The 16,431-nt window shown below is 44.7% G+C and overlaps 1 protein-coding gene across 1 annotated transcript in view; it reads left to right on the plus strand.

The window, feature by feature from the left end:
• The first annotated feature begins 475 nt into the window (after nucleotides 1–475).
• parga (poly (ADP-ribose) glycohydrolase a) overlaps nucleotides 476–16,431 on the plus strand; it is an 85,349-nt gene continuing 69,393 nt past the window's right edge. The window contains 8 exon segments of the mRNA XM_042305767.1: nucleotides 476–540; nucleotides 844–930; nucleotides 1,096–1,202; nucleotides 1,414–2,791; nucleotides 5,521–5,770; nucleotides 10,254–10,376; nucleotides 13,085–13,156; nucleotides 14,679–14,753. Coding sequence (XP_042161701.1) covers nucleotides 1,097–1,202; nucleotides 1,414–2,791; nucleotides 5,521–5,770; nucleotides 10,254–10,376; nucleotides 13,085–13,156; nucleotides 14,679–14,753 — 2,004 coding nt within the window. The 5' untranslated portion in view covers nucleotides 476–540; nucleotides 844–930; nucleotide 1,096.

A 16,431-nucleotide genomic window follows, 5' to 3' on the forward strand; every position in this document is an offset into this window, starting at 1 on the left:
TGCTCAAAGGGATATTCAATGTCTACCAATAGGTGCCCTTCTTTACGAGGCATTGAAAAAAAAAACATGATCTTTGTGGTTGAATCTGTGTTTGAAATTCACTGCTCAATTTAGGGACCTTACAGATTAGTACAGAGATTAGTTAGTCAATCAAAAATAATTTAAACACTTTTTTTGCACAGTCCATGCAATTTATTATTATACTTTGTTAATTAAGCACATTTTTACTCCTGAACGTATTTAGGTTTTCCATAACTAAGGGTTTGAATACTTATTTACACAAGTAATTTCAGTTTTTTTTACATTTATTTTTTACTAATTTAAAAAAAAATCCATATTAAATGCAGGTTGTAACCCAAGATAATGCCGAAAAAGTCAAGGAGTGTTAACACTTTCTGAGGGCACTGTATTATGAATAAGTACAGTTTTTTTTTACCCTCTTCTAATATAACGTGGGGGCCATTTTGAAACGGTAAAAAAATTATGTGACCCGGAAGTGATTTTGTTTTGTTGCTGAGACGATGACGTGTCTGTTTTGTGGTACGTTACAGTCGAAACCGTATTTATGTAATATCTTTGGTTTAAGAGTTAACCTAACCTCACATCAGCTGTAAAAAACAACAACAACAACAACAACTATGTTGTTGTAGTACTAATTGTACCAAGTAAAAACGCTCATGACAACAACGTAAAACTGTGAAGCTAATTGTGTCTAGCTAACCTTTACGAATTAGCTAGACCTTGGTCACTGCTGGCTGTACATGCCAAAATATATTTTGTGTTGTTAAACTAGCTATAGATCCACTATCGTATGTTTGCAAGCCGTATGATATGTTTCACTAGCCTGCTGAGGAGAGGACTCTGTGTGAAACCATTCTGGAACCATCGTTACCAAAACGCTTCGGTGGTATTACTGAATGAGGTTGTATTGTGAGTATGCATAACGATTCACTTTATTTTGTATGAACTATAGACAATCAAATACTTGTGGCGTGTGAAATGGCTAGCTAACGTTAGCTAGATGGTTTTACAACACACGTCCCATCTATTCTGGGGATGCTAACGTTATTATGGTGCTCTTTCTCTATCTTGAAGCATGACTGCACTGTCAGACTTGGAGCCTGCTAAAAAGAGACTGCGGGTTGAATTTGGCCTCCAAGCACCTGTCGGCTCAAGGAGCCCTCTTTCATTGGCTATTAAAGGTAACACTCCCTGAGCAGGGAATATTAAATGATCCTCTGTGTAATCTGATTGTGGATTTTTCTTCAGTTCAATTTTTTTGAGTTGTTTGATTTTCTGATGTGTTTTTGCGGTAGGCCTATCTATAGGCTACACTCACTTTGACTTACCAGTCAATTTAATTATGATCCAAGTTGATTCTCATTCTGTTGTCTTTTGTGTCCTCTCCATTAGCAAGTTCCAAAGAGGCAAGTCTACACGCAATGGAGGGGCAGCAGCATAGTGCCAAAGCAACATCTCTTAGTCAGAAAAACAATCCCAAGTCCCAACAGAATAACCCTGATAAGTGGCTGTTGGAACTTCCCCAAAGCACCACAAGCCCAGCTTATGACATGTGTGAAGCTGCTGAACAACAAATAGAGGATGTAGAGATGGTGAGTCCAGACAGCTCCGAGTCTGGCTGCAGTCACAAGATCCAGTTTATGGAGACAGAGACCGAGGCCCAGACCCACAGTTCAGACTCTGAGGAACCTGTTGTCTCTAGTATTATAGACGTGGAGGATGAAGAGACAGTGCCCTTAACACCATGTGACAGCTTAAAGGATCATAAACCCGTTTTGCAAATCACCACAGATCACAGGCCTGTCTCAGAAGTCTCCACAGATCACATTCCCGTCTCGCAAATCACCACAGATCACATGCCGGTCTCTGAAGTTCCCAAGGATCACAAGCCGGTCTCGGAAGTGCTCAAGGATCACAAGCCGGTCTCGGAAGTGCCCAAGGATCACAAGCCGGTCTCGGAAGTGCCCAAGGATCACAAGCCGGTCTCGGAAGTGCCCAAGGATCACAAGCGGATCTCGGAAGTGCCCAAGGATCACAAGCCGGTCTCGGAAGTGCCCAAGGATCACAAGCCGGTCTCGGAAGTGCCCACGGATCACAAGCCGGTCTCGGAAGTGCCCAAGGATCACAGGCCGGTCTCGGAAGTGCCCAAGGATCACAAGCCGGTCTCGGAAGTGCCCAAGGATCACAGGCCTGTCTCAGAAGTCTCCACAGATCACATTCCCGTCTCGCAAATCACCACAGATCACAAGCCGGTCTCGGAAGTGCCCAAGGATCACAAGCCGGTCTCGGAAGTGCCCAAGGATCACAAGCCGGTCTCGGAAGTGCCCAAGGATCACAAGCCGGTCTCGGAAGTGCCCAAGGATCACAAGCCGGTCTCGGAAGTGCCCAAGGATCACAAGCCGGTCTCGGAAGTGCCCAAGGATCACAAGCCGGTCTCGAAAGTGCCCAAGGATCACAAGCCGGTCTCGGAAGTGCCCAAGGATCACAAGCCGGTCTCGGAAGTGCCCAAGGATCACAAGCCGGTCTCGGAAGTGCCCAAGGATCACAAGCCGGTCTCGGAAGTGCCCAAGGATCACAAGCCGGTCTCGGAAATGCCCACGGATCACAAGCCGGTCTCGAACGTGCCCACAGATCCTAAAGGGAACAGTGATGAGCAAATGGAGGAGACCGTGAGCCAGATCAACAGGGATCTGGACAAGCAGCAGGACACAGAAAGATCCTCCTCCAAGGGCCAAGGAAAAATAACAGACTTCTTCGCCCCATCCACAAGGTACAGTATTGAATACCTGGTGCTGTGGAAGTAACCCATTTAAATACAGAATTCTGGGTTCACGCGTTTTACATTCAAATATGCAAGAGAGCAAAATTACGTCACGTCTTAGATTCACGGACATAGTACAAAGTCATATCTCAAGATTATATAGTCTAAGCATCCTCAATTACATGTCGGGTATAGGCTTCATTACAAATGTTGGTTGATAGGACAGTGGGGGTCCCAGGAGGTGAGGGCAGTGGGGGTCCCAGCAGGTGAGGACAGTGGGGGTCCCAGCAGGTGAGGACAGTGGGGGTCCCAGCAGGTGAGGACAGTGGGGGTCCCAGCAGGTGAGGACAGTGGCGGTACCAGCAGGTGAGGACAGTGGCGGTACCAGCAGGTGAGGATAGTTTTTGAGTGCTGAGAATTCTGTGTCCTGGGTCGTTCCACCTCAAAAAGTACAAGAGGATTTTAACACCCACTGTCTCAGATTGTTCTGGAATCATTTGTTGTTAGAAACAGATCAGACTAGCATTCCTGCAACAGTGTATCCAAATTGGCCATTTTTTTTGTGTGTATTTATTAGGATCCTCATCAACAACTCTTCCTGAGGTCCACAGGAAACATGACATAAGACATAGTACAAAACATTATTAGTCAAGGACTGAAATGTATTTAAAACATCACACACAGCCTACATGTCAGTACACACAGCCTACATGTCAGTACATACACACTACATGTCAGTACATACACACTACATGTCAGTACATACACACAGCCTACATGTCAGTACATACACACAGCCTACATGTCAGTACATACACACAGCCTACATGTCAGTACATACACACAGCCTACATGTCAGTACATACACACCTACATGTCAGTACATACACACAGCCTACATGTCAGTACATACACACAGCCTACATGTCAGTACATACACACAGCCTACATGTCAGTACATACACACAGCCTACATGTCAGTACATACACACAGCCTACATGTCAGTACATACACACTACATGTCAGTACATACACACTACATGTCAGTACATACACACTACATGTCAGTACATACACACAATACCTAGGTCTAATACAACATTTGTATTGATATGATTCATTTGCATTTATAATCTCTGACCTAGACAACCAGGTGAGGGGAGTTCCTTACTAATCACTGACCTAGACAACCAGGTGAGGGGAGTTCCTAACTAACTCATCACTGACCTAGACAACCAGGTACAAGTGAACAGTAAAAACCAGCAGTCACTAGACCAGGGTTCCCCAACTAGCGGCCTGCGAGGTGAATCTGGTCTGCGAATAGTTTATAGGTGCTATATTTACATTCAATAAATATAATACCTAACATCCGATTTGGACCAAACGTTTTTCTAACAATGAGCTAGACATGAGGAATCCACGCAAATATACGCTTCACTTCAGACTTAATGTTAGTTAGGCCTATGTGTAAGTAATTAAGTAGGTTACTCCTGTTATGGTTGTAAGCAAAGATTTGTAAGGATATGAGTCGACTTGGCGTCCGGCTCAGTATGCTCGTTTCTCTTGGTTGACCTTTTTGACATTTTTGGACAAGTATTTTTCACCAATAAAGTTGTTTCAGGGGCAAGCTGTGAAGCTTCTTTATGGGTTTTTTCACTATTAGGCTACTGACCCATTTAGAACACCTAGCCGAATTTGAATGTTATTCATACTATTTTAATTTGTGGATAGTTTTTATCGTGACAGTTATTTGTGTTCCTGTTACTGTCAGAGAAACATGCTCTTCTCCGGGGTGGCTGTTGTGACTCACCAAGTGGTGGAGAAAATATGGCAACAGAAGAATCAATGTCTTCCTGTCAGTACAGAGATCAAGTCAATGTCTTCCTGTCAGTACAGAGATCAAGTCAATGTCTTCCTGTCAGTACAGAGATCAAGTCAATGTCTTCCTGTCAGTACAGAGATCAAGTCAATGTCTTCCTGTCAGTACAGAGATCAAGTCAATGTCTTCCTGTCAGTACAGAGATCAAGTCAATGTCTTCCTGTCAGTACAGAGATCAAGTCAATGTCTTCCTGTCAGTACAGAGATCAAGTCAATGTCTTCCTGTCAGTGCAGAGATCAAGTCAATGTCTTCCTGTCAGTGCAGAGATCAAGTCAATGTCTTCCTGTCAGTACAGAGATCAAGTCAATGTCTTCCTGTCAGTACAGAGATCAAGTCAATGTCTTCCTGTCAGTACAGAGATCAAGTCAATGTCTTCCTGTCAGTACAGAGATCAAGTCAATGTCTTCCTGTCAGTACAGAGATCAAGTCAATGTCTTCCTGTCAGTACAGAGATCAAGTCAATGTCTTCCTGTCAGTACAGAGATCAAGTCAATGTCTTCCTGTCAGTACAGAGATCAAGTCAATGTCTTCCTGTCAGTACAGAGATCAAGTCAATGTCTTCCTGTCAGTACAGAGATCAAGTCAATGTCTTCCTGTCAGTGCAGAGATCAAGTCAATGTCTTCCTCTCAGTGCAGAGATCAAGTCAATGTCTTCCTCTCAGTACAGAGATCAAGTCAATGTCAAAAGGCAGTCTATTGTGATGTAGGCAGTAGTTTTTAGCTAGATTGTTCTGATGTCTTCTTACGGTGTTTATTATAAACTGTGTTGCTCGTGCATCCTGTTGTTGATCTATTGCATTTATTTTTTCTTCTTCAGTGTCGTGTTAAAGTTGTTTCTCCTTTTTTCAACGTGACAGTGCCCAAGCTCCTTCGGAGAAACAACGCAGAGACGGAGAGGACGTCCCACGTGAGAAACATCGCAGAGACGGAGAGGATGTCCCACGTGAGAAACATTGCAGAGACGGAGAGGACGGCCCTCCACCGTCGCCACCGTACGATTCCAAGTGGCTAGGAAGCCCCATCAGTGATCTGAGGAGAATGCCACAGTGTGGTCGACCACTCCCACCACTGAAGAATATTCCTGACCATCACACTGTCATGATCAGGGTGAGAGAGAGGGTGCAGCTCCTTGGAAAACTAACTGAATGCTTTAGTCCAAACCAGTGGTGTCAAACCTCTTTAGTCCAAGCCAGTGGGGTCAAACCCCTTTAGTCTAAGCCAGTGGGGTCAAACCCCTTTAGTCTAAGCCAGTGGGGTCAAACCCCTTTAGTCTAAGCCAGTGGGGTCAAACCCCTTTAGTCTAAGCCAGTGGGGTCAAACCCCTTTAGTCTAAGCCAGTGGGGTCAAACCCCTTTAGTCTAAGCCAGTGGGGTCAAACCCCTTTAGTCTAAGCCAGTGGGGTCAAACCCCTTTAGTCTAAGCCAGTGGGGTCAAACCCCTTTAGTCTAAGCCAGTGGGGTCTAAGCCCTTTAGTCCAGGCCAGTGGTGTCTAAGCCCTTTAGTCCAGGCCAGTGGTGTCTAACCCCTTTAGTCCAGGCCAGTGGTGTCTAACCCAGTGGTGTCTAACCCCTTTAGTCCAGGCCAGTGGTGTCCAGGCCAGTGGTGTCTAAACCCAGTGGTGTCTAGGCCAGTGGTGTCCAGGCCAGTGGTGTCCAACCCAGTGGTGTCTAACCCAGTGGTGTCCAGGCCAGTGGTGTCTAAGCCAGTGGTGTCTAAGCCAGTGGTGTCTAAGCCAGTGGTGTCTAAGCCAGTGGTGTCTAAGCCAGTGGTGTCTAAGCCAGTGGTATCTAAGCCAGTGGTGTCTAAGCCAGTGGTGTCTAACCCCTTTAGTCCAGGCCAGTGGTGTCCAGGCCAGTGGTGTCCAGGCCAGTGGTGTCCAGGCCAGTGGTGTCCAGGCCAGTGGTGTCTAGGCCAGTGGTGTCCAGGCCAGTGGTGTCCAGGCCAGTGGTGTCCAGGCCAGTGGTGTCTAAGCCAGTGGTGTCTAAGCCAGTGGTGTCTAAGCCAGTGGTGTCTAAGCCAGTGGTGTCTAAGCCAGTGGTGTCTGAGCATCTGTGGTTTTGTTATTTCCGTTCAATTTGTTCCTTAGTGGTCACTGACCTAGACAACCAGGTGGTGTTCTAACCTAATCACTGTCCTAGACAACCAGGTGAGGGTTCTAAGCCACTGACCTAGACAACCAGGTGGGGGAGTTCCTAACTAATCACTGACCTAGACAACCAGGTGAGTGTTCTAACTAATCACTGACCTAGACAACCAGGTGAGGGAGTTCTAAGACCTAGACAACCAGGTGTTCTAACTAATCACTGACCAGACAACCAGGTGGGCTGAGCATCTGACAACCAGGTGGTTTTGTTATTAATCACTGACCTCAATTTGTTCCTAACTAATCACTGACCTAGACAACCAGGTGAGGGGAGTTCCTAACTAACTAATCACTGACCTAGACAACCAGGTGAGGGGAGTTCCTAACTAATCACTGACCTAGACAACCAGGTGAGGGGAGTTCCTAACTAATCACTGACCTAGACAACCAGGTGAGGGGAGTTCCTAACTAATCACTGACCTAGACAACCAGGTACAAGTGAACAGTAAGATCAGGATTCCCCCCCCCCCATGCATAATATACAGATATGTGGTCTTGTAAACCAAAGTTTGAAATGATTGTTTTGGTCAAATATTATATCTGTTTGGGTTTCTTGTGGTCAATGTGCAGTCTACAAATGATTTATAATTATTTATGATTTATATTTCCGGCCATCTGCTAAAGAAAATAATTGGCCCGCAGCTGAATCTAGTTGATCACTGTACTAGACCCTCCATAGAATGGTCTCAGCCTTGATTTGTGCTACTCCACAATAGTCCTGGTCTCAATATTTGTGTTGGATGTATTTTTATTTATTTAACTAGGATAAGTCTGTTAAGAACAAATACTTATTTACCATGACGGCGTACAGGGAAACAGTGGGTTAAACTGCCTTGTTCGGGGGAACAGTGGGTTAAACTGCCTTGTTCAGGGAAACAGTGGGTTAAACTGCCTTGTTTGGGGGAACAGTGGGTTAAACTGCCTTGTTTGGGGGAACAGTGGGTTAAACTGCCTTGTTCGGGGGAACAGTGGGTTAAACTGCCTTGTTTGGGGGAACAGTGGGTTAAACTGCCTTGTTTGGGGGAACAGTGGGTTAAACTGCCTTGTTTGGGGGAACAGTGGGTTAAACTGCCTTGTTCAGGGAAACAGTGGGTTAAACTGCCTTGTTCAGGGGGAACAGTGGGTTAAACTGCCTTGTTCAGGGAAACAGTGGGTTAAACTGCCTTGTTTGGGGGAACAGTGGGTTAAACTGCCTTGTTCAGGGGGAACAGTGGGTTAAACTGCCTTGTTTGGGGGAACAGTGGGTTAAACTGCCTTGTTTGGGGTTTGGGGGACAGTGGGTTAAACTGCCTTGTTCAGGGGGAACAGTGGGTTAAACTGCCTTGTTCAGGGGAACAGTGGGTTAAACTGCCTTGTTTGGGGGAACAGTGGGTTAAACTGCCTTGTTCAGGGGAACAGTGGGTTAAACTGCCTTGTTCGGGGAACAGTGGGTTAAACTGCCTTGTTCGGGGGAACAGTGGGTTAAACTGCCTTGTTCGGGGAACAGTGGGTTAAACTGCCTTGTTCGGGGTGGGTTAAACTGCCTTGTTCGGGGAACAGTGGGTTAAACTGCCTTGTTCGGGGAACAGTGGGTTAAACTGCCTTGTTCGGGGAACAGTGGGTTAAACTGCCTTGCTCGGGGGAACAGTGGGTTAAACTGCCTTGCTCGGGGGAACAGTGGGTTAAACTGCCTTGCTCGGGGGAACAGTGGGTTAAACTGCCTTGCTCGGGGAACAGTGGGTTAAACTGCCTTGCTCGGGGGAACAGTGGGTTAAACTGCCTTGCTCGGGGAACAGTGGGTTAAACTGCCTTGCTCGGGGAACAGTGGGTTAAACTGCCTTGCTCGGGGAACAGTGGGTTAAACTGCCTTGCTCTGGGGAACAGTGGGTTAAACTGCCTTGCTCTGGGGAACAGTGGGTTAAACTGCCTTGCTCGGGGGAACAGTGGGTTAAACTGCCTTGCTCGGGGAACAGTGGGTTAAACTGCCTTGCTCGGGGAACAGTGGGTTAAACTGCCTTGCTCGGGGGAACAGTGGGTTAAACTGCCTTGCTCGGGGAACAGTGGGTTAAACTGCCTTGTTTGGGGGAACAGTGGGTTAAACTGCCTTGTTTGGGGAACAGTGGGTTAAACTGCCTTGTTCGGGGGAACAGTGGGTTAAACTGCCTTGTTTGGGGAACAGTGGGTTAAACTGCCTTGTTCGGGGAACAGTGGGTTAAACTGCCTTGCTCGGGGAACAGTGGGTTAAACTGCCTTGTTCGGGGAACAGTGGGTTAAACTGCCTTGTTCGGTGGAACAGTGGGTTAAACTGCCTTGTTCGGTGGAACAGTGGGTTAAACTGCCTTGTTCGGGGGAACAGTGGGTTAAACTGCCTTGTTCGGGGAACAGTGGGTTAAACTGCCTTGTTCGGGGAACAGTGGGTTAAACTGCCTTGTTCGGGGCAGAACGACATATTTTTTTATTTTTTATCTTGTCAGCTCGGGGATTCGATCAAGCAACCTTTACGGTTACTGGCCCAATGTTCTAACCACTAGGCTACCTGTCTCTAACCACTAGGCTACCTGTCTCTAACCACTAGGCTACCTGTCTCTAACCACTAGGCTACCTGCCTCTAACCACTAGGCTACCTGCCTCTAACCACTAGGCTACCTGCCTCTAACCACTAGGCTACCTGCCTCTAACCACTAGGCTACCTGCCTCTAACCACTAGGCTACCTGCCTCTAACCACTAGGCTACCTGCCTCTAACCACTGGGCCACCTGTCTCTAACCACTAGGCTACCTGCCTCTAACCACTAGGCTACCTGTCTCTAACCACTAGGCTACCTGTCTCTAACCACTTGGCTACCTGCCTCTAACCACTAGGCTACCTGCCTCTAACCACTTGGCTACCTGCCTCTAACCACTAGGCTACCTGTCTCTAACCACTTGGCTACCTGCCTCTAACCACTTGGCTACCTGCCTCTAACCACTTGGCTACCTGCCTCTAACCACTTGGCTACCTGCCTCTAACCACTAGGCTACCTGCCTCTAACCACTAGGCTACCTGCCTCTAACCACTAGGCTACCTGCCCTGCCTCTAACCACTAGGCTACCTGCCTCCACTAGGCTAACCACCACTAGGCTACCTGTCTCTAACCACTAGGCTACCTGCCTCTAACCACTAGGCTACCTGCCTCTAACCACTTGGCTACCTGCCTCTAACCACTAGGCTACCTGCCTCTAACCACTAGGCTCCCTGTCTCTAACCACTACCTGCCGCCCCAAGGATGTGTGAAGTATGATGAACACAAATGTGCATTATTAATGATTAAATGGTGAAAGTTAGTAAGACACATGATTCATCGTCATCATCATCATCATCATCATCATCATCATCGTCGTCGTCGTCATCATCATCATCATCATCGTCGTCGTCGTCGAATTCCACTGCCGTTCATGTTCTCCTCGTGCTGTGTTTTCTCTCCAACAGACAGACCTCCTTCAAACAGGCAAAGTTCCTGTTCCCTATCCCAATAAGTTCAGAGACACCTGGGACGAGGTCCATGTGAAAATGCCCTGTTCAAAGAGCAGCCTGTTCCCTGTAGGAAATCAGGTACTGCTTCTACCGTAGTTACACGTTGTACTGTCATGTTTGAAATTGGATTCACTAACTACAAGTGTTGTTTATAACTTACAAGTGATCTTCTGAGCTACATCTCTCACCATTAGGGAAAGAGCTGATCTCCAGTGCCTTCAGAAAGTATTCATACCCCTTGACTTATAAACACATTTTGTTGTGTTACAGCCTGAATTCAAAATGGATTCAATAAATGCAACCCCCCCCTCCCATAATGACAGTGACAGAAATATCTTATTTACATTATTCTTCACACCCCTAAGTCAATACGTTAGAATCACCTTTGGCAGCGAAGTCTCTTTGCACACCTGGATTGTACAACATTTGCATGTTTTATTATTTTAAAATTATTCAAGCTCTGTCAAATTGCTTATTGTTAATTGCTAGACAAAAAAAACTGTCAAGTCTTGCCATAGATTTTCAAGCCGATTTAAGTCAAAACTGTAACTCAGCCGCTCAGGAACATTCACTATTTTGTTGGTAAGGTGAATTAATCTCCTAGTGTCTGTTGGAAAGTAGACAGAACCAGGTTTTCCTCTAGGATTTTGCCTGTGTTTAGCTCCATTCTGTTTCTTTTTTATCCTGAAAAACTCCCCAGTCCTTAATGATTACAAGCATACCCATAACATGATGCAGCCAACACTATGCTTAAACATATGGAGAGTGGCTATCAGTGTCAGTATTGTGTTGGATTTGCCCCATGTGTAATGATCCGTTTAACTCAGCTTCTTGTGAGAGAAATAAGATGTGGAACATTTTCTCTGATCTTTTATTTCAGTTCATGAAACATGGGACCAACACTTTACATGTTGCGCTTATATTTTTGGTTCAGTGTAATTCTAAAAAATCAACAATAATATAAATAATAATAATATAAATAAGTTATTGACTTTGTGTTATCCTTGGGAAGTTGTTCAAATGTTGTGTGTGTGTAGACAGTTGAAGTTGGAAGTTTACATACACTGTAGCCAAATACATTAAACTCAGTTTTTCACAATTCCTGACATTTAATCCTAGTAAATACCCCCTGTCTTAGGTCAGTTAGGATCACCACTTTATTTTAAGAATGTGAAATGTCAGAATAATAGTAGAGACAATTATTTCTTTCAGCTTTTATTTCTTTCGTCACATTCCCAGTTGGTCAGAAGTTTAGATGCACTCAATTAGTATTGGGTAGCATTGCCTTTAAATTGTTTAACTTGGGTCTTGGGTCAAACATTTCAGGTAGCCTTCCACAAGCTTCCCACAATAAGTTGGGTGAATTTTGGCCCATTTTGGCCCATTCCTCCTGTAGGCCTCCTTGCTCGCACATGATTTTTCGTCAGTTCATTATTTATGGGATTGAGGTCAGGGCTTTGTGATGGTCACTCCAATACATTGACTTTGTTGTCCTCAAGCCGTTTTGGCACAACTTTGGAAGTATGCTTGGGGTCATTGTCCATTTGGAAGACCCAATTGCGACCAAGCTTTAACTTCCTGACTGATGCCTTGAGATGTTGCTTCAATATATCCACATAATTTTCCTGCCTCATGATGCCATCTATTTTGTGAAGTGCACCAGTCCCTCCTGCAGCAAAGCACCCCCACAACATGATGCTGCCACCCCCGTGCTTCACGGTTGGGATGGTGTTCTTCAGCTTGCAAGCCTCCCTTTTTTCCTCCAAACATAACAATGGTCATTATGGCCAAACAGTTCTATTTTTGTTTCATCAGACCAGAGGAAATTTTTACAAAATGTACGATCTTTGTCCCCAGGTGCAGTTGCAAACCGTAGTCTGGCTTTTTTTGGCTGGTTTGGAGCAGTGGCTTCTTCCTTGCTGAGCGGCCTTTCAGGTTATGTCAATATTGGACTCGTTTTACTGTGGATATAGATACTTTTGTACTTTTTTCCTCCAGCATCTTCACAAGGTCCTTTGCTGTTGTTCTGGGATTGATTTGCACTTTTCGCACCAAAGTGCATTCATCTCTAGGAAACAGAACGCGTCTACTTCCTGAGCGGTATGACGGATGCGCGGTCCCATGGTGTTTATACTTGCATACTATTGTTTGTACGGATGAACGTGGTACCTCCAGGCGTTTGGAAATAGCTCCCAAGGATGAACCAGACTTGTGGAGGTCTACAATTTTTTTTTCTGAGGTCTTGGCTGATTTCCCCATGATGCCAAGCAAAGAGGCACTGAGTTTGAAGGTAGGTCCTTGAAATACATCTATAGGTACACCTCCAATTGACTCAAATTATGTCAATTATCCTATCAGAAGCTTCTAAAGCCATGGCATAATTTTCTGGAATTTTCCAAGCTGTTTAAAGGCACAGTCAACTTAGTGTATGTAAACGTCTGACCCACTGGAATCGTGATTAAGTGAAATAATCTGTAAACAATTGTTGGAAAAACGACGCACAAAGTAGATGTCCTAACCAACTTGCCAAAACTATAGTTTGTTAACAAGAAATGTGTGAAATGTCCGACCTAAGTGTATGTAAACTTCCGACTTCAACTGTATACTGTCAAATAAAATCAATCAGGGATACTAATAAAGGCATTAGGTTTGTGATGATGCAAATCAATATCATGTTTTAGAAAGAACCGACCACTAACCCTGACCTGTACGATCAGGAAAGATTAGGCGGAGGAGGAGGAGGATGATGATGATGATGATGATGGTTTACCTTCCTGGTTTTGCAGGAACTGCAGGAACGGTGGGAACTCATCCAGAAAGCTTTAAACAGAGAATTTTGCAGTTCCCATGATGTGAAGGTAAGTTAATGACTAAATTGATATTTTTGTTGTTCACTGTGGAGCAATTTTTATTTTTTTGTAAATGTGTTTTTATTTAACCAGGTAGGCCAGTTGAAAACACCTTTATTTAACCAGGTAGGCCAGTTGAGAACACCTTTATTTAACCAGGTAGGCCAGTTGAGAACACCTTTATTTAACCAGGTAGGCTAGTTGAGAACACCTTTATTTAACCAGGTAGGCTAGTTGAAAACACCTTTATTTAACCAGGTAGGCCAGTTGAGAACACCTTTATTTAACCAGGTAGGCTAGTTGAGAACACCTTTATTTAACCAGGTAGGCCAGTTGAGAACACCTTTATTTAACCAGGTAGGCCAGTTGAGAACACCTTTATTTAACCAGGTAGGCCAGTTGAGAACACCTTTATTTAACCAGGTAGGCCAGTTGAGAACACCTTTATTTAACCAGGTAGGCCAGTTGAGAACACCTTTATTTAACCAGGTAGGCCAGTTGAGAACACCTTTATTTAACCAGGTAGGCCAGTTGAGAACACCTTTATTTAACCAGGTAGGCCAGTTGAGAACACCTTTATTTAACCAGGTAGGTAGGCCAGTTGAGAACACCTTTATTTAACCAGGTAGGCCAGTTGAGAACACCTTTATTTAACCAGGTAGGCCAGTTGAGAACACCTTTATTTAACCAGGTAGGCCAGTTGAGAACACCTTTATTTAACCAGGTAGGCCAGTTGAGAACACCTTTATTTAACCAGGTAGGCCAGTTGAGAACACCTTTATTTAACCAGGTAGGCCAGTTGAGAACACCTTTATTTAACCAGGTAGGCCAGTTGAGAACACCTTTATTTAACCAGGTAGGCCAGTTGAGAACACCTTTATTTAACCAGGTAGGCCAGTTGAAAACACCTTTATTTAACCAGGTAGGCCAGTTGAGAACACCTTTATTTAACCAGGTAGGCCAGTTGAGAACACCTTTATTTAACCAGGTGGCTAGTTGAGAACACCTTTATTTAACCAGGTAGGCCAGTTGAGAACACCTTTATTTAACCAGGGAGGCCAGTTGAGAACAAGTTCTCATTTACAACTGAGACCTGGCCAAGATAAAGCAAAGCAGTGCAACAAAAACAACAACACAGAGTTACACATAAACAAACGTACAGTCAATAACACAAAAGAAAAATCTATGTACAGTGTGTGCAAATGTCGAAGAGTAGGGAGGTAGGCATAGGCCAGAGTGAGGAAATAATTACAATTTAGCATTAAGCAATGTATTCAACATGTACAGTATCTATTGTTGACCAGATGCATCAATATTAGATATAATTAGCATTATTATTAAGAGAGGATGTTTTTATGTGGTGTTGAAATGCATATTCACTGTTATCAAATGTTATTACCCGACTTGGCCATGTGATGGCACCAAGATCCCAGATATCAAGGCAAAGATACTTACTGCAAAAAAAATAAAAGCACGCGCATCCTGTACTGAACATTGTTTTTAATGACATTTATTGGTGTCCCCATTTTAGAATGCCATATTGAAGTACAATGTTGCTCATGCCAAGAGATGGGACTTCACAGTTCTTCATTTGTTCTGCAACAAGGTAAGGAAATAATGTTCTTGGTTCCACCTTCTAAAATATAATCATCAGGCGGACCGTTTGGGTTCAAGGACATCTGAAAAATAAAATCCTTTTCTCTGGCCCCATCCGTTTAAACACACACACACACACACACACACACACACACACACACACACACACACACACACACACACACACACACACACACACACACAATCAGCATCTGGTTTTAAGAACCATTATTATTATACTATTAAACTAATCATGTTTTTAGTATCCATGAATATACCAGTCAGATTGGCATAAACCTGTAGTGATCTAGTCTGGTGCTAGGTTCAGACACAGCACAGATGGACCAATGATCCTTTCATACGGAGTCAGTCATCTGGCTACAATCTGCCTCTCTAAAGACCGCAACCGTTATACAGCAGACGCTGTACTTTTAGCTGTGTATTATCGGTGAAATGTTAGTTTTCTTTAATAAAATAGATTTGAAGTGACAAACTGATTACATTTATCACTGTCTGTCTTCCGCTATTAATATTTAGGTCTTACAAATCGCTGGTAAAAAAAAACAACAACGACAGATTAAATAACTCATGAATCTATAAATTGTGAATAACTTACTCTGGGGACTAGCCTCTTTACTGTCTGAAACTCAATGGTGTCTAGGATGACGTCGTCCCCAAAGTGACTGTACGTACCTACCCCAACCAGAAGCCATGGATTACAGGCAACACCCGCACTGAGCTAAAGGGTAGAGCTGCCGCTTTCAAGGAGTGGGACTGTAACTTGGAAGCTAATAAGAAATTCCGCTATGCCCTCCGACGAACCATCAAACAGGAAAAGCGTCAATGCAGGACTAAGATCGAAGCGTACTACACCGGCTCTGACGCTCGTCGGATCTGGCACGGCCTGCAAACCATTACAGACTACAAGGGAAGCACAGCCGAGAGCTGCCCAGTGACACGAGCCTACCAGACGAGCTAAACTACTTCTATGCTAGCTTTGAGGCAAATGTCACTGAAATAACATGCATGAGAGCACCGGCTGTTCCGGAAGACTGTGTGATCATTCTCTCCGTAGCCGATGTGATTAAGACCTTTAAACAGGTCAACATTCCCAAGGCCGCAGGGCCGTACGGATTACCAGGATGTGTACTGCGAGCATGCGCTGACCAACTGGCAAGTGTCTTCACTGACATTTTCAACCTCTCCCTGTCCGAGTCTAATATCAACATGTTTTAAGAAGAACACCATAGTGTCTGTGCCCAAGAACACCAAGGTAACCTGCCTAAATGACTACAGACGCGTGGCATTCACATCCGTAGCCATGAAGTGCTTTGAAAGGCTGGTAATGGCTCACATCAACACCATTATCCCAGAAACCCTAAACCCACTCCAATTTGCATACCGCCCCAACAGATCCACAGATGATGCAATCTCTATTGCACTCCACACTGCCCTTTCCCACCTGGACAAAAGGAACACCTATGTGAGAATGCTATTAATTGACTACAGCTCAGCGTTCAACACCATAGTGCTCTCAAAGCTCATCACGAAGCTAAGGACCCTGGGACTAAACACCTCCCTCTGCAACTGGGTCCTGGACTTCCTGATGGGCCACCCCCAGGTGGTAAGGGTAGGCAACACATCTATCACGCTAATCTTCAACACTGGGGCCCCTCAGCGGTGCATCC

This window comes from Oncorhynchus tshawytscha, linkage group LG25 (assembly GCF_018296145.1).
Source record: "Oncorhynchus tshawytscha isolate Ot180627B linkage group LG25, Otsh_v2.0, whole genome shotgun sequence".
Classification (NCBI taxonomy): Eukaryota; Metazoa; Chordata; class Actinopteri; order Salmoniformes; family Salmonidae; genus Oncorhynchus; species Oncorhynchus tshawytscha.